Source organism: Scomber scombrus, chromosome 12 (genome assembly GCF_963691925.1).
Source record: "Scomber scombrus chromosome 12, fScoSco1.1, whole genome shotgun sequence".
In the NCBI taxonomy this organism is placed as follows: domain Eukaryota; kingdom Metazoa; phylum Chordata; class Actinopteri; order Scombriformes; family Scombridae; genus Scomber; species Scomber scombrus.
Genome location: NC_084981.1, coordinates 18,590,318 through 18,618,144, shown reverse-complemented (window position 1 = coordinate 18,618,144; position 27,827 = coordinate 18,590,318). Strand labels below are relative to the sequence as shown.

Sequence of the window (27,827 nt, the reverse complement as noted above, 5' to 3'; positions counted from 1 at the left end):
ATTAAGGAAATCAGTCAGCTTACTGTTTTGTCTTTGTATTTTAACATCTGAGAAATTGAAATATTATCTTTACCAGAGTGAATAATTGTCAGAAGGATAGTTTTAAAGTGATTTCTTCATATTTTAGTAATACTATCAGCTACAAATGTAATTACAAAGTTGAATGACATCTAGTTCAACATTTCCCTGGAGTCCAGTTTTGTAGGCTGCTCATTTTTGACCTGGTAAGATGATGCATTTTAATGCAAGACTCGCTTTGAAAGGTTAATGACAACAATGAAATAAATGGACTTTTTAACCACATTGAGGAATCTTTTTTATTATTATTATTTCAGGAATCACAAATTGTAACAAAACAAAAATAAACTCTTAGTTACAAAATACAATGTATTAATCATTCAGCATAGAGAATCATAGTTACTGTACCTACCCTAATGAAAAATACTGTACAGAACTCTGCTATAATATTTGTACAGAAAAAAGAAACAAATTAGTATTTTAATCGGCTCTTTGAAAACAACTCAGCTTAAAGTAACAGGTTTATAAATACTGAAAAAGGATTCCCCGATGACTACCAACAGTTTTTGAGATAAGCTAAGTGGTAAAAGACAATAACACTGTAGTGTATCCTTCTTGAACGAGGTTGTGCTTCATTCCTCATATAGCTACTGTATGTGACCTTTAATTCAGTTAAAAAAACAAGGATAGGATCAAAAGGAATGATTGATATCAGCCACTACAGGAACTTAAGCTGCAGGGGATGAAATACATAGGAAAGAAATTTTCATGTCAGAGGTTTTTGTTGGTTTTAAGTACTATGCTACTATTATAATGTGGTGATTTTGCCCAGTATGAGGATGGCGTTAGAATTTCCTTCTATGACAGAGAATAAGAACGGCCGGTTGATGGACAGCTTCAGAGGGATACCTTCCTCCTGGACCTTGTCCTGAAGCTCTGCCCCTTCATGAGGCCCCACTTCTTCTGCTGACATCTCAAACAACACCTTGCTGACCGCCTGAGACAGAGATGGCAGGTTAATTCAATGATGCACACATGATTCTTATGATTTGACAGCTTGACCACATAGCTTGCTCACCTTATCTATAGTGAAGTGTTTAGAGTTGCTGAGTTGGCTGAACTCAGCTTGGGAGCCCAACAGTTTAGCCTCTACTTCTGGAGCCATGTTGGCCAATAGGGTACGCAGATTGGTGTCAGAGGACATGGAGAAGTTTGGCAGTGACAGCTCCAACAGACTGGAGGGATGAGAGGGACACAACATTTAAAGTTTGATATGAAAAAGTATTTGAACTGAAATGAGATTGTAACTGATTCTTCACAATCCCTAGCTTCATTTGCTCAACTTTGATATGATGACACATCATTGACTGACTGACAGTGAAACTGACAGTTGCTAGCTAAGGTCTTTCCACCTGAAACCAATAATATATTATATATCCTGGAGCTGTGTTTCTAGTCAAAAACAAAAGTGATTTAAAAAAAAATTCAGTCATTTCAGTTTAATTAGTTATGACAAATAATCAACAAGGTAAATAATGCAATAAATTGCAATAGGCCCAGTGTTTTAGAATCAGCTCTTCAACAAGAAAAAGTGACATTTAAGAGAAATTATACAATTATTGTCCATTAAAATGTTGCTTAACTCCAGTAAATGTCACATTATTTTGATAAAAATATAAAAATGGATGCAAGACAAGATATGCTTCTGATTAACACTTAATCAGTTTGTTATTTTTTGCAAAAATACATCATGATTTGTAGGTGATACTCAATACGAATTTAGTGTTAAAAGTTGGAAAAAGTCCTATTCTCACCCTTCTTGGAGGCTCTGGTGCCAGTCAGACATGACGTCAGTGCGCAGCTTAGGCTCTAAGTCGAGGATATTGGTCCCTTCATGAGGCAGGACTAGCAACATGTAGGACCACTTGCTCAGAGGCATCTTCACAACCGTGCATCGCCGCACCTTCATGGCACCAAACAAAAATAATTAATACACAATGTGTGCAGTCATTAAGATACGAGCAAATTCCAACAATATTTCACTTCATATAGGTGGACATATGTGGAAAGTAGAAATACACCAAATAGCTCCAACAAATCAACATGAAGACAGATCTCCTGAGCTCAGATTTACCTTATCATTCAGGTAGTGGTACTGACCCGTGTGGGTCATCATTGGAACCATTGTTATGGTTCTTTCATCCATATGGAACTCCTGCAAGGAGGTTTTCTCCGGCTGGAAGGCTTTCGTCCAATTGCCTGAACAGACACAACCGGAACATCAAGTTAGGTAGTGGCATTGTTGTTCAATTTCAGTTTATTAGAACAACAACGCCAAATCCTTGTATGTTGGACAGTACTTTATTCTGTATAGTAAAAGTAATCAGATCTAATAAGTGGTGCCGTTTTTCATCCCTCCCTGGCTGAAGTGCAATCAGATTTTTTTGGTGCCACACATACAATATGTATCAGCTGTATTTAAAGTAAGAGTGAGTAGTTCACTAAGCATTATCATCCTGGCAGTGTGGTAAAGGTCTTATGGTGCAAGTCTTTATAATGTTTATACTGTAAAAAAACAACTTAGCAAAGGTTTAGAGAAAAGACAGAGACAGAAGAGACAGACCTTGGAAGTGGAAGGAAGTAAGGAACAGAAGGTCAGAGCTGGGGTTTATGTCACTGAAGATGCTCCTCACTTTCCCGTCTGACGTCTTCTCCACAAAGCTGTTCACCAGCTGCTCGGCCTCCTGGGGTTTGGAGAAGTCCACACTGCGGATGAATGATGCGTCTGAGAAGTCCTGCGTACCCTGAATAAAGTCTTTGGATAGTTGAGCATCCTGGCGAGTGAAGGCCCACACCTGGGTGGTGATTTCATCTTTCGGTCCATCGTCCACCTGAGAGTTTATGTTCTGCAGGGTCTTCAAAACCTTGTGCCCGTCCATTAAGGACACACAGTCCTTTTGGTCGGTGCCACTGCTCAGGCCAAGAAGCTCCTGGAAAGATAGAAGTGGGTTGGGAAAAGTTTATGTCTTTGAACAAAGGTTCAAGACCTGATAATCAGATAGATGGGTTAGGACTGAATTAATCATCCCTTCATTCAGTGAAAACAAATCAAAAGTAAAGACCTGGAACTCGCCTGCCGTCTTCTTGGAGGCCCCCAGGTAGAAGGTGACAAGGGATCCAAAGGTGTTGACAGGAGAGAGGAGGATGTTTCTGTGCTGTTTGCTGCTGAAAGCCTGGTACATCCTCAGGCCCAGAGAGTTCAGCAGCCCTGCCAGAACCGCTGTTCTCTGTGTGATGTTTTGCCTCTGCCCATCCTGACTCAATGGATCCCTGCTATCCGGTGTCAGGACTTCAATATCAAGGGGTGCCACAGGACCTGTTAGCAGAGGCTTGGCAGTCTGAGTCTGCAGGGTCTCACAGCTGACGTTCTCAGCGGCAAAGAGATAGAAAGGGTGAACGTAGACTCGGTTGGCTTCGTTTCCTGAGAGGTAGCAGCAGAGTAGGAGGACTAGAAGAGGCAACCCTAAGCGCTGCATTTTACCTTTTGTTGGTAGTCACCTTAAAACGATTCCTTCTGTGGGAGGAGACATATATTTGTAGTTTAAGTTGAATAACTTCTTGAGTCTTGGTGAGCATGAGAGTACTTACTATTGAGGAGTCTGTGAATGCTATATCACTATCAGTGCGGCTTTTGCCAGGAATCTGGCTGAATCTGGTTTTTCTGTCTCTGGCTGAATCTGGTTTTTCTGTCTCTGACAGGATTGGCTGGCAGGAACATTGGACATAAAGCAACATGTCAGTGACAGATTGATAGCTCTTTGTGTGTCCTCTCTCCTGCTGGTCAGTGAATGAGAGCAGGCATTACCCTCTGTGACAGAGGTCGCATAAATAATGAAGAGGATCTTTGTGCATCTGTGCATGTTTCCTCGCTAACAGAAGATGAACGTCGTATTTGGATATTGCTGATTGTTTATTTGGATCCTCAGATTTTGGACTCAATCTGAGCATGCTCAGACAGTCAACAAACAAATTTACATGCTGAAAATTGCTCTTGGAGCACACTGTAGCTAGAAAATATACTTATTTTGCCACTTTTGACTTGTCAAAATAAATACACATATTGAATAAATACATATACATTTCAAAATATAAACTGTACACAAATTGTATATAATTGAAATGAAAATAAATCATTTACTTGCATATTGACAAATTCATAGCTTTTTTTACAGGAGCTCCTGACAAATGCAGAGTAAAGTCTGATTTAAAAAATGCAGTTTTCCTTCTAAGTTGCAATGACTTACCCTAACCCTCTCCCCTTTGAGCTTTTTTGATACAATAACCTGAAGAATGATAATTTGGGTAACTACTCTTGTGCAAAAATGGGACTTTATCCTTTGAGTTGAACGTGCAGAAACATGTTTGCTCACCTTCTCTTGGAGGAGATGAGCAAACACTGGATTTTCCTCTGTTTGGACATGCACCCAGGACATGGCCTTGGTCCCTGATCAATGAAACCTGCGCACTCAAATGCTCGGATCCACAATCAAGTGGGTTAGTTATGTACCCAATGACTTGATAACAGAGGTCAGAAGACATGGTTGAGTCATGATCACAGATGTTTTCTGTCAAGCTCCAGAATTCAGAACTTTTGACATGATCCAATTCATAATAACCTTCTCTTCAATTAACAGAAATAAGTTGCAGTATTTATTGTTATGAAGTAGAGAACCCTTGAATTAAACAAAAAAGCTTCAGATTTTCTAAGAGAACGTTCAAGAGAATTGATAAAGAGTTCAAAAGTTTGCTGCACAACAGTTTTAGAAATTTGGAATATTTTATAGTTATGAAGAATATAATGGATCAGTCCTAACAATTACAGGACTCTAACCACATTTTTCCTTTTTTCCCTGACAAATTAGTACTGCACAATAAGACAATTACTGAGATAAGGTTTGCTCTTACCGTGTGTGTATCTGCTGCTACTGAGCGAGGTGCTGAGTGAGGTCGCAGCTACTCTGCTGCCTTACTTTAATCCCGACAGCCAGCCACAGTGCTCCCACTCTAGTTACTGATTAACCAAAACAGCATTGACTCAGGGGTTCTTCTGCCATGAGTCACAACCTGCTTTGTACTGACGAGCTCCCACTATAGATAAATAGGGAGAAGAGAGAGACCACCCAATGTCCCTCTACATGTTGACTTTAGGAGGATGATGCAAGCTCATCTACAAGGGGGTGAAAGGAGAGCTCAACTTCCCCAAATCAGGATTGGGAAGCAGTGGGACAGCCAGGCTTGTTTGTGTTTTCCGTCTTTTGAGAGTGACTCACAGACATTTCACCATATTGATGAGATCTTTCTTTGTGATGGGGGGAATTATGCATGGTCTTTGTCATTTTTTCGCAAACAAAGGGGTCAAGCGAGTATCAAGTAAACAATTCTCAAACTTGCAGCCAACCTGAATGACATAAATTCTTATGAGAAAGGAGGCAAAAAGTCAAGTTTAGTAATTTTGTGTAGCCAAATATCACTAATCACAAATTTACCTCTGGAGGTTTTACAATCTGTACAGAAATACAACATGGTCTATCCTCAGATCCTCAATTTGAGTAAGGAAAAAACAAAACTGCAGTAGTTAAAACAAATGAATAACTTAATCAATAATCAGATTGATCAATCAGATTTTTTTTTAATTTAATATTGTTCCTATGTTACTTAGTTATCCTGTCTCATCTCTGTTAGCTTTCTTTTGTGTTTCACTTTCTGATATTTGGACACAGTTTTCCATTCACTTAATGATAAAATGTGTCAAAACTTTTGACTGGTACTTTATCTCACATAGATTTTAGTTTTTTTTGTACTAGTCACATTATTCATTCCATGTCATAAGTCAGCTTTTACTAAAGACTATAGTGTTACAGTAATAATCATTAAACCATGTTTCTAAATTGAGAAAGAATGAAATGTCAAATAAATGCAAATGCATGTATAAAAAACCCTCCAAAAAACAGGGTCTCTTGTATCCTCGCTTCAACTTTGTCTTGTGTCACTATCAAACTCAAATTGTTCAAAGGATGGATTTGGAAATTCAATATATCCTGGGAAAAGAGCAAACAACTTTCAAATGTTCTTTATAGGTGTTATTATGCAGTGCAGTTCAAACTTGCTATTAAAGAAGGACATCCGTGAATGTAACAGGGAAGATCCTTCACACACACCTGATTCAACAAGGCAGGGTAGGCAAGATTTTCTGATTAGACAGAGAAATGATGTATTGTGTCGATTGTTTTACAGCCCTGGTTTTATCTTTTCTAAACACTGTTACGTTAATAAATTCAGAACAGGAAAGTAAAGAGTCTCGGTGAGACTTAGTATGATGATGTGTGTTTGGAGTGTTTCAAACGCACCATGCTTTTATGTATATGGTGTGTTTGTATACATCATATTTCATATACTTATTTCAAGTATTTTGTATCTTTACTGACAAACTATATAAAAAATGTATACGCTTCATAAAATTAGAATTTGCCGCAGAGCTGTTGTATTGGATTGCATTAGATTGCACAGATGTTTCTAATAAAGTGCACAGTGAGTGTATATGCCATTATGCCAACATACACTACTGTAAAAATACTGACTTTCAGTTAATACTTCTAAACACTACTGAATTAAAATAGCAAGACTAAAAGTCTACAGCCATGCTAGTGGCTCTGTGAGGCTTATGTAGGCTACAGCAGTGCTAAATGCATGCTAAGCTCATACTGACAAAGCTTACATGCTGATGATAAACTGGTACAATGGTTACCCTTATTAGGTCAGTATGTTACCATGCTAACGTTTGCTTATTAGCACTGGAACACAAAGTACAGCTGAGGCTGAGTGTTGGTAATTTTTCAGGTGTAGTTATAAACAGAAGTATAAAGTTTGGACCTGACAAGCATTAATACATCCTGAGGGGGACAAGATGTTTCTACCAAAATGTACAGGAATTCATCCAAATACAAAGGTCAACATCAAGTAAGAGGGATTCATCCCTTGGGGACGAAAATTGACCATCCATCCAATAGCTGCTAAAATATTTCAGTCAAGGCCAAAGTGGTGAGTGACAGAGTGACTGACCTTTATTGACATTGTTAGAGCCACATGCTAACATGGCTAAAAAATTAGACCGATAACTATGACATAATTTGCCCTGAAATATGAACACAGGAAACAATTTTTTTCAGAATATGTGAATCTTCAACAAAAATTATACTTAAAAAAAAAAGAAGTAAATAATCAAGTACTTATACAGTATGTGTGTATGTTTGCACGGCTGTTACTGTATGGTGAAATTTTATTTGAAGTTTCCCAGGCTTTAACATACATTAAACTGCATCTGTATTATAGTTATTCTATTAATTCTAACATAAAATAGTTCACTTCAGTGAAATGTTGCTCTTCTTAGCACACCATTTTACTGTAAAATGGTGCAACTTGCAGTAGGGTGGATGCAATGACAATATTTGGTTACAATTAGTGTAGCAGATGTCAGTTACACATGCATGATCATTATAGTGCATATTTTATTAGCTGCTCAATTGCAAGCTCCCAAAACCCCTCATTAAGTTTTACAGTATAACAAATACCTTAAAACACATCCTGAAGCTGGAGGTGAACACGTACCACATACTGTTTATGATAGTTAACCAACTGTGTGTTTCTCATGCACAATGATTACTGAGTAATCTATCACATTCAGTGACATCAGAAACTTTATGGGTGCTAAGTTGGCTACTGGCTATATAAGCTGTCATGTTCAGCATCTGAAGCATGTTGGAAGATGAACGAATTCACCATGTGGACTCTCTTGATTCTTTGCAGTGTGATCACCTCACATGGAGTTCAAGGTATTGTCTTTTATTTTCTTATTGAATTGTCTTTGTTTTTTCATTCAAAACATCTGTTTTGCATTTGTATTTTTAGGGCAGTTCAAATATTAGTTTGAGCATATTTAGTCAATATGATGGTACTTTTAAGATTTTTTTTTTCTTGTGCTGTCATTGGTCTTTAAGTGGCTTATGTACTATGAACTATGTACTGCATATATATGAAATATGTACTTCTAAAAACGTACTATTTTTTATTTGCTTCTGTCATAACCTATCAGGTGCTGCTCGGCCCCCAGCAGCTAAGGAGATTAAAGCAGCACCATCAGAATCTCCAGGTACATAGTTACTTAAAAAAATAAAAAAACATACATCTTAAATGTGAAATCTTAATGGCTTCATGTAATGTTGCTTTCAGCTAGTTTTAACCAACAGTTGCAGCTAAATAAGTGTCATTTACTGATTGTATTCAAGGTAGAAAGATTTCTGGTTATCAGGACACCTCAAATGTATTTTAACTTATTTTTAAATGATTGTATTAATTTTAGTGAGAATGTGTTTTTTCTTGCATTGAAGTGCCAAATGTACTCCCCGAGTTTCTTCTTTTTAACTTTTCTAGAAAAAGACGCAAGATATACTTTCTGGACCAATGATTACTGGGCCACCACAGGTAAAAACAAAAGGCATAATCAGTCTGATTGTGTTTCTGGGTGTATAAAATGCACAGGTCTGGATAACTTGCAGGTATAGCTCAGTAATAGCAATAAATAATCTGTGTTGTGCTCCAGTACCCAAGATGAATTATCTTCGCTTCATTGACACATTTTCTAAAAGAACAAAAACACAATAATAATAATACCCCATATCCAACATAGCTGACATTTTTGCAGAGGACTGCAAACTATAAAATGCATCATATATATATATATATATATATGTAAAGTGTCAAATTATCAATAAAGGTGGATTAACAGTATATCAAATGTTATCATTTGCAATGCTGCCTTTCCAAACTTCTGAGTATTTTGTTGACTACTTCAATTTTATTTTCACACATTGTATAAAAGTAATTTATAGATTGAAACTAAAAATTTCAAAATATAATTAAAATCAACAAATGCAATTAGCCTCTGCTTGGTTTAACTCTGTATCAGTTAATATTTAATATGCTGTGTATTTATTCATTTATTGACACTTGTATGATTGTATTATTCATGAATGTATCTTGCCATCTGTATAGTCTGATCATGTATTATTTTCCCATTCTTTATGAGTTATTTCATCTAAATCTCATGATCCCATGTTTCTTTAGATTCATATACAAACTGTGGTGGCTACCTGTATAGCCAGAGTGATAGTTTTTCCAGCCCCAACTATCCAGCCAGGTACCCAAACAATGCCTACTGCACATGGTACATCAGACCAAGCAGTTCAAGTGGTCAAATTGTGCAGCTGGATTTCCCTGTTCTAGAGTAAGTCTACCAAGAATAATGCATGACATGTGGCTTGTTGACTACTTCTACATTGCCTTTGGGTTTATGTTCAAACCTCTGTTCTTCTTTTGCTTTTATCACAGCCTGGAGAATGACCCATCGTGCAGGTATGACGCAGTTTACATCTATGATGGCTCCAGTACCAGTAGCAGGCTCCTTGGGAAGGTGTGTGATGGTAACGGAACCACCTTCCACTCCTCTGGTACCTATTTGACTGTGCGCTTCAGGAGTGATAGCATTATTAACAGCCCAGGATTTATTGCCAACTACAGTGTTGTGGGTAAGTCTCTGTGATTATGACCAACATGTTATTTTACACAATATGCAGTGTCACCATTTTAAATATAACTAGAATTTTAATTGCAATGAAAACCAAGAGAAATGTGATTACAACCCAGATGAGATCAACCTAAACTCTGTGTTTTCAGTGATGGGAATTGTTTTATATCTTTCATTCTGTAACTGAAGGTTCCTGCAGACACAACTGTGGCAACAATGTCCGAGACTGCTCATGTACTTCAATCTGCCAAATCAGAGGAGACTGTTGTCCAGATTTTGAAGGTAAAACCAGGATGTAGTGGTAAAATAGTCGATGACCACTGAGCACTTTATTAGGAACACTGATTCAATCTAATGTAACAACAGCTCTGCCATAAAGTCTACTTTCACAGAGCCTGTTTATTATTGAGGTCATAGTGGGTGATGATGTACTGGAATGCATTATATCTAAAGGTGTGCAAGCTTCAACAGCTTCAGTGTAATGTCTTCACCAGTAAACCATCATGTTTTATGAAAAAAGAGTTAAATTCAGCTCTGTTACTCTTATTTTTCTTTTAGATTACTGCTCATCCACAGCTTGGTATCCAGATCCCACAACAGAATACACCACAGGTATTCAAATATCTGTATCAACAAGGATGTGAGAATGATTGTAATAATTGTAAATAGTTTGGTAAGACTTGATCCCCATGTGTCTCTCAGGACAACCCTCATGTCGATACAGCTGCGGTAGTCACATGGGAAGCTGCTCCTGCTCATATTCTTGTCAGTACTATGGCAACTGTTGTCATGACTTCAACTGTAAGTGTCCAGCAATTCTCAAGCTTCAACATCCTCACTATAATGACATCACTGTTGACTGTCATGTTTTAAGAAAAAGGAGTTAAATTGATTTCTGTTCTCTTATCTTTTTTTTCAGATTACTGCTCATCCACAACTTGGTCTCCAGAATACACCACAGGTATTTAAATAACTGTATGAACAAGGATGTGAGAACGATTGTAGTAATTGTAAATAGTTTGGTAAGACTTGATCCCTCTGTGTCTCTCAGAACAACCCTCATGTCGATACAGCTGCGGTAGTCACATGGGAAGCTGCTCCTGCTCATATTCTTGTAAACACAATGGAAACTGTTGCCATGACTTCAACTGTAAGTGTCAAGTCCTAACAAATCAACAGCATTTACAGGTTCTCCATTCCTTTCTTGCTGATGTCTGTCAAATTCATCAGTGCTTACATGGACACGTGATCATTTTTGTTAATCACACTTGCGGAATAAACAGTAGGCATATCAGAAAAAGTCTTTTACACAGTACAAAGAGATAGTGATCAATTTATTCTCCTCTCCCTGTCATCTAGCTTACTGCTACAAGACTACCGAATCCCCAGCACTCACAACAGGTATGGAAACCCTTTCAACAACCTAAATATAAAAGAATGAACCATATCACCAATTACTGAAATCTTTTCATATCCTCCGGTGCCTCCCAGAACAACCATCATGTCGATACAGATGCGGCAGTCACATGGGAAGCTGCTCCTGCTCAAGTTCTTGTCAGTACTATGGCAACTGTTGTCATGACTTCAACTGTAAGTGTCCAGCAATACTCAAGCTTCAACATCCTCACTATAATGTCATCACTGTTGACTGTCATGTTTTAAGAAAAAGGAGTTAAATCGATTTCTGTTCTCTTATCTTTTTTTTTCAGATTACTGCTCATCCACAACTTGGTATCCAGAATACACCACAGGTATTTAAATAACTGTATGAACAAGGATGTGAGAACGATTGTAGTAATTGTAAATAGTTTGGTAAGACTTGATCCCTCTGTGTCTCTCAGAACAACCCTCATGTCGATACAGCTGCGGTAGTCACATGGGAAGCTGCTCCTGCTCATATTCTTGTAAACACAATGGAAACTGTTGCCATGACTTCAACTGTAAGTGTCAAGTCCTAACAAATCAACAGCATTTACAGGTTCTCCATTCCTTTCTTGCTGATGTCTGTCAAATTCATCAGTGCTTACATGGACACGTGATAATATTTGTTAATCACACTTGCGGAATAAACAGTAGGCATATCAGAAAAAGTCTTTTACACAGTACAAAGAGATAGTGATCAATTTATTCTCCTCTCCCTGTCATCTAGCTTACTGCTACAAGACTACTGAATCCCCAGCACTCACAACAGGTATGGAAATCCTTTCAACAAACTAAATATAAAAGAATGAACCATATCACCAATTACTGAAATCTTTTCATATCCTCCGGTGCCTCCCAGAACAACCATCATGTCGATACAGATGCGGCAGTCACATGGGAAGCTGCTCCTGCCGGAGCTCTTGTGAATACTATGGCAACTGTTGCGATGACTACTACTGTGAGTGTCAAGTCCTAACAAATCAACAGCATTTACAGGTTCTGCATCCCTCTCTTGCTGATGTCTGTCAAATTCATCAGTGCTTACATGGACACGTGATAATATTTGTTAATCACATTTGTGGAATAAACAGTACGCATATCAGAAAATGTCTTTTACACAGTACAAAGAGATAGTGATCAATTTATTCTCCTCTCCCTGTCATCTAGCTTACTGCTACCACACTACTGAAACCACACTTGACCCATACGCAACAGGTATGGAAACCTTCCCTACAACCTAAATATAAAAGAATAAACCATATCACCAATTGTTTGGTGATATGGTTGTTGTTTTTGAATCCGCCTGTGTATCTTCAATGTAAAAAATGAGCCTTCAGCAAATATAGTTAATTGCAGTGATTCTCATGTAATTTTGTGCACCTTCAGAAATGCCATGTGGAGGCTCCCTGTTTGGCTCTGGTACCTTCTCTAGCCCCAACTATCCCAGTTACTATCACGACAATGCCTACTGTGTCTGGCAGCTCAAAGGTTCATTTGACCAAAGAATCTACCTGGCATTCACATTTTTGCAGTGAGTGAAGAATAGACTATTGTTGGAGATTATTATTATAAATCAGCAGCATTATCATGTACTATATCTGAAGAATGGTATTAACTTTTGGGAAAATACTTACCAATTACAGAATTAGGCTCTAAAGTTGTTTTTGTAAGTTTTACTTCAATAGGTCAGTAATTTATGGCTTTTATCATCTCTTTTAAAAACAGATTAGACAACTGCTGCCACTGCGACTACATTTCAGTCTATGACGGGCCGTCTGTCCATTCACAGTATCTGGGAAAAGTGTGCAACAACAGTATGAGCTCTTTCTACTCCTCATCCAACTACATGACTGTGGTCTTCCGGACTGACAGTTCTGTGGTTGGCCGAGGATTCAATGCTGAGTTCATGAGCTCTCTGCAACCAAGCTCAGGTAAAACTGTGGCAGATTTAAGACGTCTAGTTTTGATATTGTTGTGGTTATATGTGTGTTAAAAGTTTGTTGCTCCTGTGACTTGTGAATTTACCAGGTGGGGATTATCTAACAAAAAGATGCTACTGGTTGCATTGTAGGAAATGTAGGATGAAACAGTTTTGGCGTAATGTACTAAAACAGTATTAGTCATATACTAGTATATACTAGGGACTAAAAGATAGGATATTTTGGCCTCTGCTGCTTAATTTTCTTTAATCTGTCTGTTGTGATTCCTTCCACTTTAGAAGTGCAAAACAACCACCGCAGTATCATTTTAAACACCATCATAGCAGTATATCCGTAAATCAACCAAAATACTATAAATTACCATGTTAATGTGTAGCGAAAAATGTTTACCATTGTCGCCATCCTATTTTAGTTTGATAGCATGCCAACATTTTCTAATTACCACTAAACACAAAGTACAGCTGAGACACATGGGAATGTTAACTTTCCATGTATTTTGAGTATTTAGTCATTAATCACATTATTAGATGGTGGCACTGGATGCAAAATCTGTATCACATTTCATTGGCAATCCATCCAGTAGATGTTGAAATATTTCAGTGTGGACTATAGTGGTCGTTCAATTAACTGACTGACCAACAGTACTGTCCCTAGTTAAACATTGTATATTTTTACACCTTCATCCTGAAACTCAAACAAGTTGTAAATATGTTGTGAACACGGTGCTTTGCCAGGTAAAGTGGACTGTTCCTCAGACAACATGAACATTGTGATTCAGAGGTCCTACCTGAACTCTCTTGGCTATGATGGCCACAGTCTGTACCTGAATGACCCATACTGCAGACCTCAAGTTTCCTCATACCAGGTGGTCTTCAGTTTCCCCATTAACACTTGTGGCACCATTCGAAAGGTAGATGACTCACCACCGTCTGAAAACTTTCTAAGAATTCTCACACAAATTACTGTAAAGGTAGTGATTCAGATGCAGATGTTATAGAAATATTGACATTTATTTTTAATATCTTGTACTTGGAACAGTTTGAGAATGGCAGAGTTTTGTACACCAACAGTCTCCGTGCCGACTCCTCCAATTACGGAAAGATCACACGGCAGTCTCACTTTAGGCTGAATGTTACCTGTCGAATGGAGCAAGACTCGGTGTCGCAGATTTTGTATGAAGTCGGTCACAATGATAACACCAGCATTACAGGCACAGGCAGGTTCAACACCAGCATGAGCTTCTACACATACAGCAATTTCTACTACAAGGTGTGAAAACTTTTTTCTATTAGTAATATATTGATACTACTATTTAGTATAGGTACCTGCACATTACAGTTCAACAGAGCAGACATACTGATAGTTTGAGTTTGCACTCTTTTCTATCAGGTGACTGAAGTCCCATACGTAGTGAGTCTAAACCAGAACCTGTATGTCCAAGTGGACCTGAGGAGGGGCGACAACAGCCTGGTTCTCTACATTGACACCTGTGTGGCCTCACCATCGCCTCATGATTTCCAGACCAGATCCTACGACCTGGTCCGTAACGGGTAAGCTGAAATATGCTGAGTGTTATATGTTGATTCTGTGATCTGTGTTGTTTACATATTCATAGGATCTGTATTCAGCAGTCACACTGTTTCTGTCGCACCTTCAGATGTCCTGTGGACAGCACCTACTACACCTACACCACTGGCACCCGTGCATACGCCCGTTTCAGATTTAAGGCCTTCAAGTTCCTCCGAGCCACAGAGTCTGTGTACATCCAGTGCAAGGTCTTGATATGCCCAGCTTCTGACTACAATTCTGTCTGCCGCCACCGCTGCAACAGACGAAAGGCCAGAGACGTGGGGTCAGAACACGACAGCGAGACTCTGGTCCTGGGTCCCATCAAAATGAAAGGTCTGTTCACATTTGCACCCTACTGGTAGTTTTGATACCAATAGTGGATTAATATAAGAATTCTGTTGGATTAGAAACAAGAATAATGATCTCATCTGTTTACTGTATAATGATAATCATCATATTATTATTTCTTGTCATGTCTAGGCCCTGAGAAAAAGGAAGGACTTAATAAGGAGGATAAAATTTAACTTCATACCGCAATGAGCTGCTTCAATCATTTTAACTAATCATTACAGCTCTTGCTGTTCTCTTCACTCTGACACTGAATTATACTCACCACCTTTTTTTTCTTTATCCCGATTACCTGATTAAAAGCATAATCAAAAGACAATCTGTGTTTGTGTATTTAATTATATCATACTTGTAAATGAACTCCAAGTATTAATATCCCATGATAAATATTTGTGTTATGAATGCAAAGCAGATTGAGAAAATGAAAACAAAAGACAGCACAGCTCTGTTAGAAAACACTTTACTTATAAATTAGTTAGATTAATCCATCTCACAATAAAATGATTTGCCATCCCAGAGGGAGAGAGTGATCGCCATAAGGCTTCAACATTCACCATTACCTATGAACCTACGACACACTGAGAGAACATAAGGCAGTCATTACTGGATGCCCCTATTACTGGTAAGCATGGTGACAAAGAGGTGGTCCTAAAAACAATAACTATGTTCTTCACACATGTTGCTAAGCAACAGACAACAGTACCCAAGACATAGAACAACCTTGCCAAAGTAACAGTCTTACTGCAACATGGTTTTGTTTCTTTTTTTTAAAAAACTTTTACACTGAACATCTATCCAACCACTCAGAACACAATACACAGTAAATATTCAGAAAAGCACTGGGATCCATATGATCAATGGGGAATCTCAGTGTGTGTTATCACAAAGGCTAAAACGTGTCATCCCCTGTGCTACGTGGCAATTTCTGAAAAAGTTTTCACATGTCACGAGACATTGTAATTCTGTCCTAAACATGAAGATACTGGATATCAAAGTGACTTCATACAATATCAAAATATCAGAATGTGATATTACAACATAATTTAACAAAATGAGCGAAGTTGCCATGACTGGTAACGGAAGGGCACTGTGTGGAGGAACTACAAAAATAATACGACTTCAACAAAATCTAGTTAACCTGTTAGCTGGCTGACCAAAAACCACTGATACAAAGTTTGGCCAGGTTTTACCGTGGATGCCACAGCCGGCAATGATTCCAAAGTTACATAGCAGCATTCATGGAGCAGAATTTTGGCAAAAATCATGGCTACCATAGAAAACTACAATGGCCAAACCTTCTTCTTGTGGTTATGGGCAAAAAAGAAGAATAGGATATTTTAATAATATCTGTTAATCTTCAAAGTAACAGTCCTCTTGATCTTGGACACACAAGAAAGTGAATATGTCAGGCACTGCAAAGAAATAGTTCTAATGCACCAAAGCACTGAAATAATTTCAACAAGGCTCAAGTAAGATCACTCTAGGCCAACAGTGTCACTCCTGTGTTAGTATCATCAGAGCAATCTTTAGACATAGCTACAGGAGTGTTGAGAATCTATTTGGGTGGCCCACTCATATAGATTTGTTTCTTTGATTTTGCATTTTGTATTTTTTAATGCTATTGAGTGTGAAAGCCATTTTGCTGTGGGAGCGGCTCCTCACCCCTTAACTTCTTTGGCAGGTACAGGTGAGCTACGGTCCTCCATCAGGTGATGTTCAAGGGTGTCAATAAAACTATTACATTTAGCAAATGGATGTGTATGATTTTCTCAAAAGCTGTACTGTGTCCTTATTAACTTCATCTAAAAAGTATTACACCTGTGTTCTGTGCATCAAAAGTCACTGAAAGGAAAAGTGCTCAAATTCACTTCATCATATGGACAGGAGTAGGAAACCTGCTATTAGTGGACAATGTGCCCTACCTCCTAAGCCACATGAGAGCTTTTTTGCAGCCACTAGTTTGAAATAAACATCTTGCTTGGGTTTATTATTGTCAGTTATGTTAGTGTTGCATGGTATTGCATTTAAAGAAGCAGCGTGCTTGTGAGATGCTCCAACATTTGCACAGCATTGCATTTCTGAAGGAATGGATTTGTAAAAACCAAAGGATAAAGTAGACTGGGTACTACATTAAATAAGGCTACAAATATTAGTCCTGCTAACTTCCATGTTTGGGAGGTGTTTTTCTGTTAGCAAATGAAAGTGACTCCCTCCACCACCACAAGTAAATTCTCAACCTGTGGAAAACACTGATCATCCCTTTATAATACACTTGAATGGGCACCATTAATTATACAAAATGAAACCATCTGAATGTTGACATTTTCCTGTATAAGTACAACTTTCAAAAGGCTAGGCTACATCAAGGCCAAGTAAAAGACCAATAAATAAAATGACTATGGAATTAATAAAACAAAGCTGTCCGTTCAAAGTTCTTTTCCTCATTCATCTGCTTTACTTGTGCTGCCCGCGGGCAAAGTGGCAGGCAAAGTCGTACTTGCTCTTGCACTTGTGGCCGCAGATGTTGCACTGGAATGGGTTCTCGTAACCATGGCAGCCCATGTGGATGGTGTAGAGGATGTTGTCGGGGAAGTAGATGTCACAGTGCTGGCAGTGATGCAGCATGTGGGGGTCCTGGAGTGGGGCAGACAGGCCTGGGGCTGGTGTACTGGGTTGGCTGTTAGAGATACTAGGGGTACTGGTACGCCCGCTGTGCTCGCTGCAAGGTCCCCTTCCAGGGCTGCAGTTGTTGTGTGGAGGAGCTCGGGGCTCTGGGGTGACTGGGGAAGAGGAGGAGGCGTGGGCCATGCTGGCTGTGACTGTCACAGGAGCTGTGGCGGGGTGGGGTTGCTGGATGAGAAAAGGCTTCTCATCAACAATAGACTCGGCTCCAGGAGACAAGGGAGGTTGAGTCTGAGCCTGGGACTCTGAAGGGAGGCTGGCCAACTGGCCTGCCAGGGTGGACAGCTGGTTCAGGGGGTTATCCATGATCATATCATGGTGATGGTGATTTGGATTTGTTGAGATCCCGTCCTCCCCTGCATGACTCGGATTATCATAGGTCTCCTGACGTAAATGGGGTAGCTCATGGGAGTAGTCATTCACATTGTCAGCCTTGTGCACCACCATAGAAGGGGGGCTGAAGTTGATGAGGAGTCGGCGGCCATAGCCCAGTGAGCTGGCCTTCTTCTGCAAGACACTCAGCATCTTCTTATGGGAAAGTGAGCGAGCACCTTTCATCGGCAGAAGTTTGTGGCGTCGGCGGCGATGGTGTGACAGGTTGCTACGGTCACTACAGCGGAAGGAGCACAGCTCGCACTTGTAAGGCTTCTCACCTGTGTGTGATCTCATGTGGGCCTCCAGGTGGCGTTCATAGGCGGAAGCAAATGGGCAGAGGTGGCAGCGGTGAGGTTTCTCTCCTGTTTGATTGCAGAAAAAAAAAAGTTTCATTATTTTATTTTATTTTTTTATTTATCCTTTATTTAACCAGGCGAAGTCCCATTGAGATATTAAAATCTCTTTTACAAAGGAGCCCTGGGGAATTATAAAACCCAGTGGAAAAATAACCTGAAAGCCAACTATTAACACTTACCTGTGTGAATTCGGATGTGCTCAATGAGTCGGGCTGTGCCTCTGGTGGCATAGTTGCAGTAGCGGCACTTGAGCTTGCCATCATAGGTCCTCTCAAAGCCATCCACCAGGATCCCTGAGCTGTCCTCCAGTGACATATCCACTGCAGGGTGATCCAGCCCATTCTGACTGCAGTCTGCATACAGGGACATTTACAGAGGTAAATTATTTATGCTAAGAAAACAAGACATGACATTCCATACAAAATCGGACTTTACTTCACTATAGAAGGGAAACATATTTTTCATCAATGATGAATTCAATTGTTTACACCACTTATTGCTAATAAAGTGTCACAATGCAATACTAGCAGGACATTGACGCTGAAGATGTTTACATTTAAATAAAACTCATAACTAATACTAACTGTTAGGTGCAGTATTGTTTGCTTTGTGTTTGGTGTTGTGTTTTGTTTCTCTTGACAGGTACTGCCCTCCTCCCTCAGATCACCACAGCTGTGCCCCGTTTGCAATCAGCCCCAGTATAAAGGCTCCAGCTTACTCTTTCTCTGGGCCAGTGGGCTTCTGGCAGTGCAGTTGTTGGTGCCTTGCGTTAGTGACTGCTAGTTGTTTTGTCAGTTAAAGTTATCTTATCGACTTCCGTATTTTTAAGTGAGGTACTTAGATGTTTATTGAGCCTGAGTTTTTGGTTTATTGTGATTCTGCTTTGTTAAATAAATGCTTGGTTTTGCCTGCTTCTGTTATTGGTAATACCAATTGTTACTTCCCTATCCCCCTAGACATTTTAGGGTCGTAACACTAACTAATCACAGATGTATTGTGGAACCATGTGGATGAGGATAGCCATGCCTGATTACTGACATTAGCAATTGTCCTTGTTTTGTCTATGAAATGGCAGAAAACCATGAAAATGTCAATCACTGTTTCCCAAAGCCCAAGATACAACTTAAAATGTGTTTTATAGTGTTCCGGACAACACCGATTTTCATCATATAAGGACTAGAGAAACCAGGAAGCACTCACATTTAAGAAGCTGGAACTAGAGAGAATTATGGCTGAAATGACTCAAATCAATTAATGTTAAAATAGTTGAAGATTCATTTTCTAGTCGATTTACTGACTAATCCTTTCAGCCCCACAGATAACTACAGCAATTATTAATCACTACGACAGTCATCACATGCTAATTATCTGATGTCAGACGTCAGGTCATCGTAGGAAATGCATCTGTCATGCCTGAAATATTAACGTGATCAAATGGTACCAAACTGCTGCATTCACACAGAGGAGCTGCAAACATGTAAATGTTACCGGCTGGCAGCTCGTCCGCCTCTTTGACGCCGCTGACTGAGCCTGATATCATGTTGACATGTTGAGTCTGCTGGCTCAGATACTCCTGGAAATCCTTCACAAAGTCCAGCGTGTCCGGCTTTTCCTCACCCATTGAAAAGAAAGCAGTGCAAATATCCAACGCTGTAATGACAGATGTATAAATAAGGTATAATTTTTTATTTTTTTTTAAAGCTATAGAAGCAAAATATGAAGACATCACAAACACACAACCAACTACATCTGGAAAAAAGTATCACTCTCGGAGACGTAAGCTAGCTGATTTTATAACACACTCTTACCTCTTCAAAGACAACCAGCTGGTTGAAGGTACCCCCTGTGGTTCGTTTGATTGGTAAAAGCAGTTTTAAGTCTATCCGGCGACTCAGACGAAGCAATCATTTGAATCGGTGATTGACAATGTAAAGGAAATCGACGCGATCCGGTGTGTGGTCAATCGCTCCTACACACCGCAGCTCCTCATCACCGTCATGTTGTTACCAAAGATACGTAGCTGCGTTAGCCACACAGCTAACATTAGCTTATCTCGGAGAAAGCATCTTTGTCAACAACAGCGCCGTTTTTTCGCCGACACGGTCATTATTTCCATTGTCTGCATGGGTTTGATTAAATCCTCAATAGTGCTGCTAGTTTTTATTTATGTTTCTCCGTCGAACCAATCATTAAAATTCACGTGAAAAAGACAATCTACTAAATCAAAACAATAAACCTGTTTGAGGAGTGAAGGTTCACCGTGTGTGCACCAGCGTAAACCGTCCCACGAACAAAGGTTCCGACCTCAAAAGAGCGCCAGGTTTGCGTTTCTTCTTCCAGCATCCATAAATACTGCATTATTGCTATCTGCTTGAATGTAACAATTTATCCTTAATCTATTCCTCTTCCTTTTTTTAATGTCCAATCCCTTGCATCCCCTTTATTTTTCAACTGTGTGTCCCATCCTGACTTTTCACAACCGAATTTGAAACTTTGCGAGAAGAAGGGACGGGTTGCCATAGCAACCGACAGCAGTTACGATGGAAAGAGACTATTTTAAATTTAACCAATAGGAAAAGTTCGGTCTTGGCTGCCAACCAATCAGATTCATTTTTCCAGAGGCAGCGCGAGTATAAAAAAACTCAGCCTGGCATAAACGTTATTAAAGCCAACGAGGTAGCCAGTTGCCATTACATCAATTCACTCACAGGCAAAGCCTTCTTCATCTTCACAAATTCTTGAGAAACATGGTGAGTAGTAGTCATGTAAAAGTTATTGATTTATCCAGATTTAAAGATTGATGGTAGCTTACATTATTATTATTTTTTTAATCAATTTACTGAACTGGTACGATTTTATTTGCTGAAAAATGTGTGTTCAAAGTGAAAGCTAGGTTATCTTAATGCTACATTGGGTTAGCTAAAGAAAAGTCAAATATTAGGGCTTGATAAATAACGTTAGCAGTTTCATGATCATATTTGGTGAATTTATAAATGAAGTATAGATTAATTGTATTTTTTTCATTGTCTGTCAGTTGATATATTGTCTGTGAAGTTACACAAAATGGCGGTACTCAAGTAACGGTTGGATCTCCACTGGCGGGAGTTAGCGCCTGCTCTGTTGTCACCTCTTTAGATAAAACAGTTTGAGGTACATTACAGTGTATTTAGCAAATGTCTTGAACAGACCCCAAAGCATTCACACAGAGAGACGGTTTAAAATCTGAGTTTCGCTAAAAACATTATTACCCTACTGAAAACAGCCCGAGAGCAACAGCGCCCCCTATAAATGAAAAACGTCCCAGGGCAGCTAAACAAGCACAAATATAGTCATATGACACACCGTTTTGTTCAGAATAAGTTCAGCTATCGAGCCAGCAGATAATGTTCAGCTGTTATGCTACAGTTTCAAGAGTTTTTTGGCTACAGCAGCATAATTCAGAAGGTGTTATTCACTCTAAAAGTGTACATTTTTGTCAGGCGAAAATTAAATATTTAATTTATGCTGTGTTCAATCTTCATTTAGTCTGACCCAGTAACATATATGCTGATGCTTTCACCTCTACATGTATTTCACAAGTGTTACCTTTATTATGATACCAATATTATTCATATAGACCTTGTAGTTACAGATCAGTGTTTCCCCTAGAATTTTTTTCAGGCCCGGTGGTACCCACCGAAAAAACCCTAAACAGACGCGACGCGTGTGGCACACGCACAGCAAGGCACAGCAAGCAGTCTGCAATTCTGCAATTATTATATATGCATTCAAATTTTTGTTCACCCAGAGCGTATTCAAGATCACAAGGAGAGAGTGACTTATTAAGGTGCATTTATTGCATACAAATGGAACATGCTACATTGGCACTTCAACCACACAGTGTGCATCGTTCTCTGCTGCACTTGATTTTTCTGGGTTTTGTGAAGAACTTCACCAAGGCCTTGTCGTAGGGGAACTTGGCCACAGGGGGACCATTGATAGAAACTCTCATGCAGGCCCCCAAGTGCTCCCCCTGCAGCCTGTTCCTGAGGTCTGTTTTCACCTACCAAAAATGAGAAAGCTTATTTAGTAAATTGTTAAATTTAAGGATCATTTATTGTGTGTGTGTGTGTGTGTGTAAAAATCATTGTAGGCCTATATTACTGAATTATATCACTTAAATGAAATCATTAGGCTTAATCTAACTTTTAATCAAAGTTGCATGGGCCTGAAAGGCTGCAGCGTGGTGGTCTGAGCCCATATGAGCATCAAGTGCATCTTTTCTGTACATTGCAGAAGGGATCTCAATGAAAACCCTCTGGGATGGTCCTCTTTTAACGGGCTGCTTATGCTGACGGCATAAGCGACAAAACATCCCTACACATAATTGAGATTCTATCAGTTATAAATATTTTTTTTAATAAACACATACGTTTTTTATTCATTTTATTATAACAGAGTTACATATATTTGACAATGCCTGGGAAAACTAGCCTATTGTCTGTGTTATTTTCATCATTATTGCTTACCAAAAAAAAGAAAAGAAAAGAGAGAGAAGCTCCTCAATCACAAAAATATAAGCTAAACAACAAATTGTAAACTTACCATGGGGAGTGTGGTACAACCAAGGGCTGTAGTTGTGGTTGTTAAGCCATTCGGGATCCCAGCCAGATGTTCTGTGTTTAGCTGTATTTTTTTTTTGCTGGGTCAACGTTACCAGTCGGACCGGTGTCCGCGGTCACCCGTCGGACGGGGGTCGGTAGTCGGACCGGTGTCAGAGGCAGTAACCGAGCAGCCCCCCTCTCCACTGCAATCTGCCCCCCTTTCTTCCGTCTCACCTGCACCTGTCATTTTTTCTGGAGTTGCCTCTGTTACTCTCCCTTCATCTATTTTTCTTGGCTCCGGGGTCTGGCAGAAAAATTTCTTTATATTAAGTTGTTTGTCACCCGCGATATTTTTTCTTTTCTTCGGCGGCGCCATAGTTGGTTAGCAAATCTTAAACATCCCAGAATATATGCCCGCGCTCTCAGCAGCGGTACTCGCATCGTTACTAGGCAACGAAGCAGGTTGACTCGCTTTGCGCTGCACAGAGGCGCTCCTAATGATAACTGATTTATGAATGAATTGAATTGGCTTAATTTTGGCATATTGATTGTTTTTTTCTTGGCCTGGCGGCAGGTCACCTTGGCCAGGCGGCCCGCCAGGCCTGTACAATGGTAGGGGAAACACTGCAGATATATACTATATTGATGTTGGGTATGTCATTTTCGAGCAGGACCCTGAGCCAGAGGCCTAGGGAGGAAGAGGTTAATTTAGCTGAGTTAACTTATGTAAGGTTAACTGTTAATACGCACTATTGTTTCAAAGTTCATATCAGTGATGATAATTTGTAAATTAAAACTTTCATATTTCTAGAAACATTCACAGATAGATGTTATCAATCCACCTATTATTTGTCATCCTGTTTGTCTAAGCTGTATTTCTGTAATTTTGCTCTCTTGGTTTGTTCTGTACACACATATATTGCATGTCTGATGGCTCCTCTGTTCTTCTGCCTGAGGTTTAGGAAGTGTTTCATTATTCAAAGTTAGGGTCTAAGGATAAAGGATGCTGAGTTGCTGTACTGATTATAAAAAAACCTTTTGATATTGGGCCATACAAATTGACCGTCTCCCCTATTTATTTATTTTTTAACATTAAAGGGGGGAAAAAACACTGCACTGTCTTGAGGTCCTTAAGGGCGACCTGACATGTTCTCTAAGTCTCCCTCGGTTAACTTTGAGTGTAAATTAATGAATGTGCTGTATTTATTAGGCTATTTGATCATCAATGTCTTTACAAATGTTTGTTTCCCCACCTCTGGCTCTCACCTTACAGTAGCGCTTTAGCTGTTTTTCATATGTGGTCAAAAATGTGAAGTTTCTGATGAACTGGCCAGAAGTTACAAATTGCCTGTTTTCCTCCAGCGTGAGTGTATCTCAGTGCACGTGGGTCAGGCTGGTGTCCAGATTGGCAATGCCTGCTGGGAGCTTTACTGCTTGGAGCATGGGATTCAGCCTGATGGACAGATGCCCAGTGACAAGACCATTGGAGGAGGAGATGATTCCTTCAGCACCTTCTTCAGTGAGACTGGAGCTGGAAAGCACGTCCCCAGAGCTGTTTTTGTGGACCTGGAGCCCACTGTCATTGGTAAACTCTTGATTAAATATAAATTTCATAGTTACTCCTTGATTTTGGTTTGTCAGACCCTTGAATAATTTCTGATCGAACCTGTCTCTTCAGATGAGGTGAGAACTGGGACCTACCGCCAGCTGTTTCATCCTGAGCAGCTGATCACTGGCAAGGAGGACGCTGCTAACAACTACGCCCGTGGACACTACACCATCGGCAAAGAGATCATTGATCTGGTGCTGGACAGGATCCGTAAACTGGTGGGTAAATTCAGAGCAGATGGAGTTCTTCCTGATAAGACTGAAAGTCTTGGACATTTCCAAATAACTGATGTATCGAGAAAGTGACAACAGTACATACAGCATGCTGTGTATCCATTCAGACTCACATTATGTAGTTTATCTTTATGCCACCAGAGGGCACAAGATCATCATCTATAACTACTAAATTAACTTTTGGGGTCTATTTTTTTGAGTGATGTGAGTCTATCTCTTGTATTGGTTAACTAATTTATAGCCCTTGGGCTACTATCAAGCTAGCAGAGGCTGTGTTCATTAAAGAAAACTCAAAGAAATTGTCTTTGATAGGGTCAAATATAGAAAAAAAACCCTGATAATGCTATCCTCAGATACAATAAGATCTGGCTATGACAAGTGTAGTATTTAACTTCACAGACACAGTAACACACATGTAATCATGACATTCATAGATATAAGCTTAATGTCAAATTTGTATTTTTATTTGATTGTGGCTTTTATCAGGTCAAGTAACATTGTATTTCTATGTTCTGATTCCCACTACAGATACTATGTTTCTTACATTTGATCAATATCTGTTCTTCTGTCCTCAGGCTGATCAGTGTACTGGCCTTCAGGGCTTCCTGGTCTTTCACAGCTTTGGTGGTGGTACTGGCTCTGGTTTTACCTCCCTGCTGATGGAGCGTCTATCAGTCGACTACGGCAAGAAGTCCAAGCTGGAGTTCTCCATTTACCCCGCTCCCCAGGTGTCCACTGCTGTGGTAGAGCCCTACAACGCCATCCTGACGACCCACACCACCCTGGAGCACTCTGACTGTGCCTTCATGGTGGATAACGAAGCCATCTACGATATCTGTCGTAGGAACCTGGATATCGAGCGTCCGACCTACACCAACCTGAACCGGCTGATGAGTCAGATTGTGTCCTCCATCACTGCCTCCCTTCGTTTCGACGGTGCCCTTAACGTTGATCTTGCGGAGTTCCAGACCAACCTGGTGCCATATCCCCGTATCCACTTCCCTCTGGCCACCTACGCTCCCGTCATCTCCGCTGAGAAGGCGTACCACGAGCAGTTAACGGTGGCAGAGATCACCAACGCATGCTTTGAGCCTTCTAATCAGATGGTAAAATGTGATCCCCGCCACGGTAAATACATGGCGTGCTGCCTTCTGTACCGTGGTGATGTGGTGCCCAAAGATGTCAATGCTGCCATTGCCACCATTAAGACCAAGCGCACCATCCAGTTTGTGGACTGGTGCCCCACTGGTTTCAAGGTGGGTATCAACTACCAGCCGCCCACTGTAGTTCCCGGTGGAGACCTGGCTAAAGTCCAGAGGGCTGTGTGCATGCTGAGCAACACCACCGCCATTGCAGAGGCCTGGGCTCGACTCGACCACAAGTTTGACCTGATGTACGCCAAGCGCGCCTTTGTTCACTGGTATGTGGGTGAGGGGATGGAGGAGGGGGAGTTCTCCGAGGCCAGAGAGGACATGGCAGCTCTGGAGAAGGATTATGAGGAGGTTGGGATGGACTCTGTTGAGGGTGAAGGAGAGGAGGAGGGTGAAGAGTTTTAATAAATCTGTTTATTTTAGTATTCTGTTAATTCATAATAGAAATCTTTTTCTTTCAAAATATAGGTTTGTTTATGTTCAGAAGAAGTTAAAATACAAATTGAATGTTCTAGAGATTCTGAGATGTGAAGGTCCAGAGGTTTTTGTTCTCAATAAAATCCCTGTGACATGTGAAGCTGTGTGTCTGTTTATGTATCTGTTTGAGGGGGTCTGAAAACAGGCATGTTTTACAATGTAAACTGTACAAAGAATTTTAACATTAACTTATATTTAAATGTCATATTTAAGTTGTGATTGGCTGCCTCAACATATTTCCAGTGTTTTTTTGTGGTTGACAATTATATAAATGCCATGGTCTTTATATCATAAACTGAATGCTTATACCTCTATAATCAATAGATAGAAATATGGTATATTTTTATGCAACAGTTAGATTTGTAAAAATAAAATCTAAAATGTATAATGGAAAATACAGGATCACATATTAAACCTACCTGACTGGAAACAAACCTTTTGGTTCTGTAAAAAACACATTTTTGGGGCTTATGGCGTAGTATGAGGTAGCCTATGACTGTTTTTATTACTTGTAATTTTGTTTGTATACATATTTATGTTTATTTAGCTAATATAACTAACTGTGTTCAGTTTGCACCTGTGATACTTACACTCTTCAAAGCTGTACTCCACTCCATGTTACCTGTTTGTACATCAGATTTAGTACGATACTATTAAAGGAGAGGACTATCCTGTATGTACATTCTTATAATATAAGGTTATCATGCTATCTTGGCGAATATAATGCATTTTGCAAGACTATAACAATATAAAGATAAATACAGACCATCCCAACTCAAAGGATTACATCTTGAGAGCGTGTGAAGTCAGTTTTGGTTACATGCACTCTGAATATAACACTGGTATTTTAGAGGTTTCTGTAAGGAAGATTGTCTACATCAAGGGTATCAAACATAAAGCCCATGGGCCAGAACTGGTCAGTCATGGGCTCTAATCCGGCCCACTGGATAACTTTGCAAAGTGTGATCCCAGGTTTCAGGAGCTGGCGAAAATGCTGCTTGAGAGATTTTTCCACCCTGAGCAGAATACAATTCTCTGAAAACAATGAATACATATTGTGGTCTTATTTAAAACATTCAGACATTGAACATAATGATAAATGTTTTTAGTCAGCAGCTTTTGAGCAAAATAATCAGAAAAAACCCCGAAAACCTAATATTGTTGAAATGGAAAAATGTGAACATTTTTCATAAGACATCTCAAGCTGTTATATATTATTTATACGTTATTATGCAATGGTTTTACTGGTCCAGCCTACTTGAGATCAAATTCAGCTGTATGTGGCCCTTGAACTAAAATTAGTTTGACACCTCTGGTCTACATCCTACACAACAACAAACATATAAAGTACAACATAAATCACTAAGGCGCCTACTCATGGAGCCAGAATACAACTGGTGCAGTGCAACCACAAACCATAAACT

At 39.6% G+C, this 27,827-nt stretch overlaps 3 protein-coding genes across 6 annotated transcripts; 1 reads left to right on the top strand and 2 right to left on the bottom strand.

Annotated features, from left to right (window-relative positions):
- Positions 1 to 299: 299 nt before the first annotated feature.
- Positions 300 to 5,137, bottom strand: agt (angiotensinogen). Of its 4 annotated transcripts, none has more exons than XM_062431097.1 (8): positions 4,984 to 5,107; positions 3,667 to 3,783; positions 3,141 to 3,592; positions 2,642 to 3,008; positions 2,153 to 2,277; positions 1,833 to 1,981; positions 1,097 to 1,253; positions 300 to 1,015 (listed from the first exon to the last, which is right to left on the bottom strand). In XM_062431097.1, exons 3-8 carry the CDS (start codon positions 3,552 to 3,554, stop codon positions 827 to 829), a joined length of 1,401 nt encoding a protein of 466 aa, XP_062287081.1. In that variant the 5' UTR covers positions 3,555 to 3,592; positions 3,667 to 3,783; positions 4,984 to 5,107; the 3' UTR covers positions 300 to 826. The 4 variants fall into 4 exon arrangements, with proteins under 4 accessions (XP_062287081.1, XP_062287082.1, XP_062287083.1 ...); XM_062431098.1 differs by lacking the exon at positions 4,984 to 5,107 and adding an exon at positions 4,449 to 4,949; XM_062431099.1 differs by lacking the exon at positions 3,667 to 3,783 and having other exon boundaries at positions 4,984 to 5,137.
- Positions 5,138 to 15,712: 10,575 nt separating this feature from the next.
- On the bottom strand, positions 15,713 to 20,597 carry ikzf5 (IKAROS family zinc finger 5). The gene is made up of 4 exons (XM_062430356.1): positions 20,159 to 20,597; positions 19,839 to 20,000; positions 18,530 to 18,703; positions 15,713 to 18,356 (listed from the first exon to the last, which is right to left on the bottom strand). Exons 2-4 carry the CDS (start codon positions 19,969 to 19,971, stop codon positions 17,392 to 17,394), a joined length of 1,272 nt encoding a protein of 423 aa, XP_062286340.1. The 5' UTR covers positions 19,972 to 20,000; positions 20,159 to 20,597; the 3' UTR covers positions 15,713 to 17,391.
- A 3,701-nt stretch (positions 20,598 to 24,298) lies between these two features.
- On the top strand, positions 24,299 to 26,331 carry LOC133991467 (tubulin alpha-1B chain-like). Its single transcript, XM_062429889.1, has 3 exons — positions 24,299 to 24,518; positions 24,612 to 24,760; positions 25,351 to 26,331. Exons 1-3 carry the CDS (start codon positions 24,398 to 24,400, stop codon positions 26,329 to 26,331), a joined length of 1,251 nt encoding a protein of 416 aa, XP_062285873.1. The 5' UTR covers positions 24,299 to 24,397.
- The last annotated feature ends 1,496 nt before the right edge of the window (positions 26,332 to 27,827 follow it).

Excerpts from the sequence above, each read along its gene's own strand:
- agt (XM_062431099.1), bottom strand. The coding sequence starts at position 3,554 with ATGCAGCGCTTAGGGTTGCCTCTTCTAGTCCTCCTACTCTGCTGCTAC. Across the intron at positions 2,278-2,641 it reads TACTTCCTTCCACTTCCAAG|GCAATTGGACGAAAGCCTTC; the intron begins GTCTGTCTCTTC and ends GTGTCTGTTCAG. Across the intron at positions 1,016-1,096 it reads AACACTTCACTATAGATAAG|GCGGTCAGCAAGGTGTTGTT; the intron begins GTGAGCAAGCTA and ends TCTCTGTCTCAG.
- LOC133991467 (XM_062429889.1), top strand. The coding sequence starts at position 24,398 with ATGCCCAGTGACAAGACCATTGGAGGAGGAGATGATTCCTTCAGCACC. Across the intron at positions 24,519-24,611 it reads CCTGGAGCCCACTGTCATTG|ATGAGGTGAGAACTGGGACC; the intron begins GTAAACTCTTGA and ends CTGTCTCTTCAG. Across the intron at positions 24,761-25,350 it reads TGGACAGGATCCGTAAACTG|GCTGATCAGTGTACTGGCCT; the intron begins GTGGGTAAATTC and ends TTCTGTCCTCAG.
- ikzf5 (XM_062430356.1), bottom strand. The coding sequence starts at position 19,971 with ATGGGTGAGGAAAAGCCGGACACGCTGGACTTTGTGAAGGATTTCCAG. Across the intron at positions 18,704-19,838 it reads GGCGGACGAGCTGCCAGCCG|ACTGCAGTCAGAATGGGCTG; the intron begins GTAACATTTACA and ends CCCTGTATGCAG. Across the intron at positions 18,357-18,529 it reads GCACATCCGAATTCACACAG|GAGAGAAACCTCACCGCTGC; the intron begins GTAAGTGTTAAT and ends GCAATCAAACAG.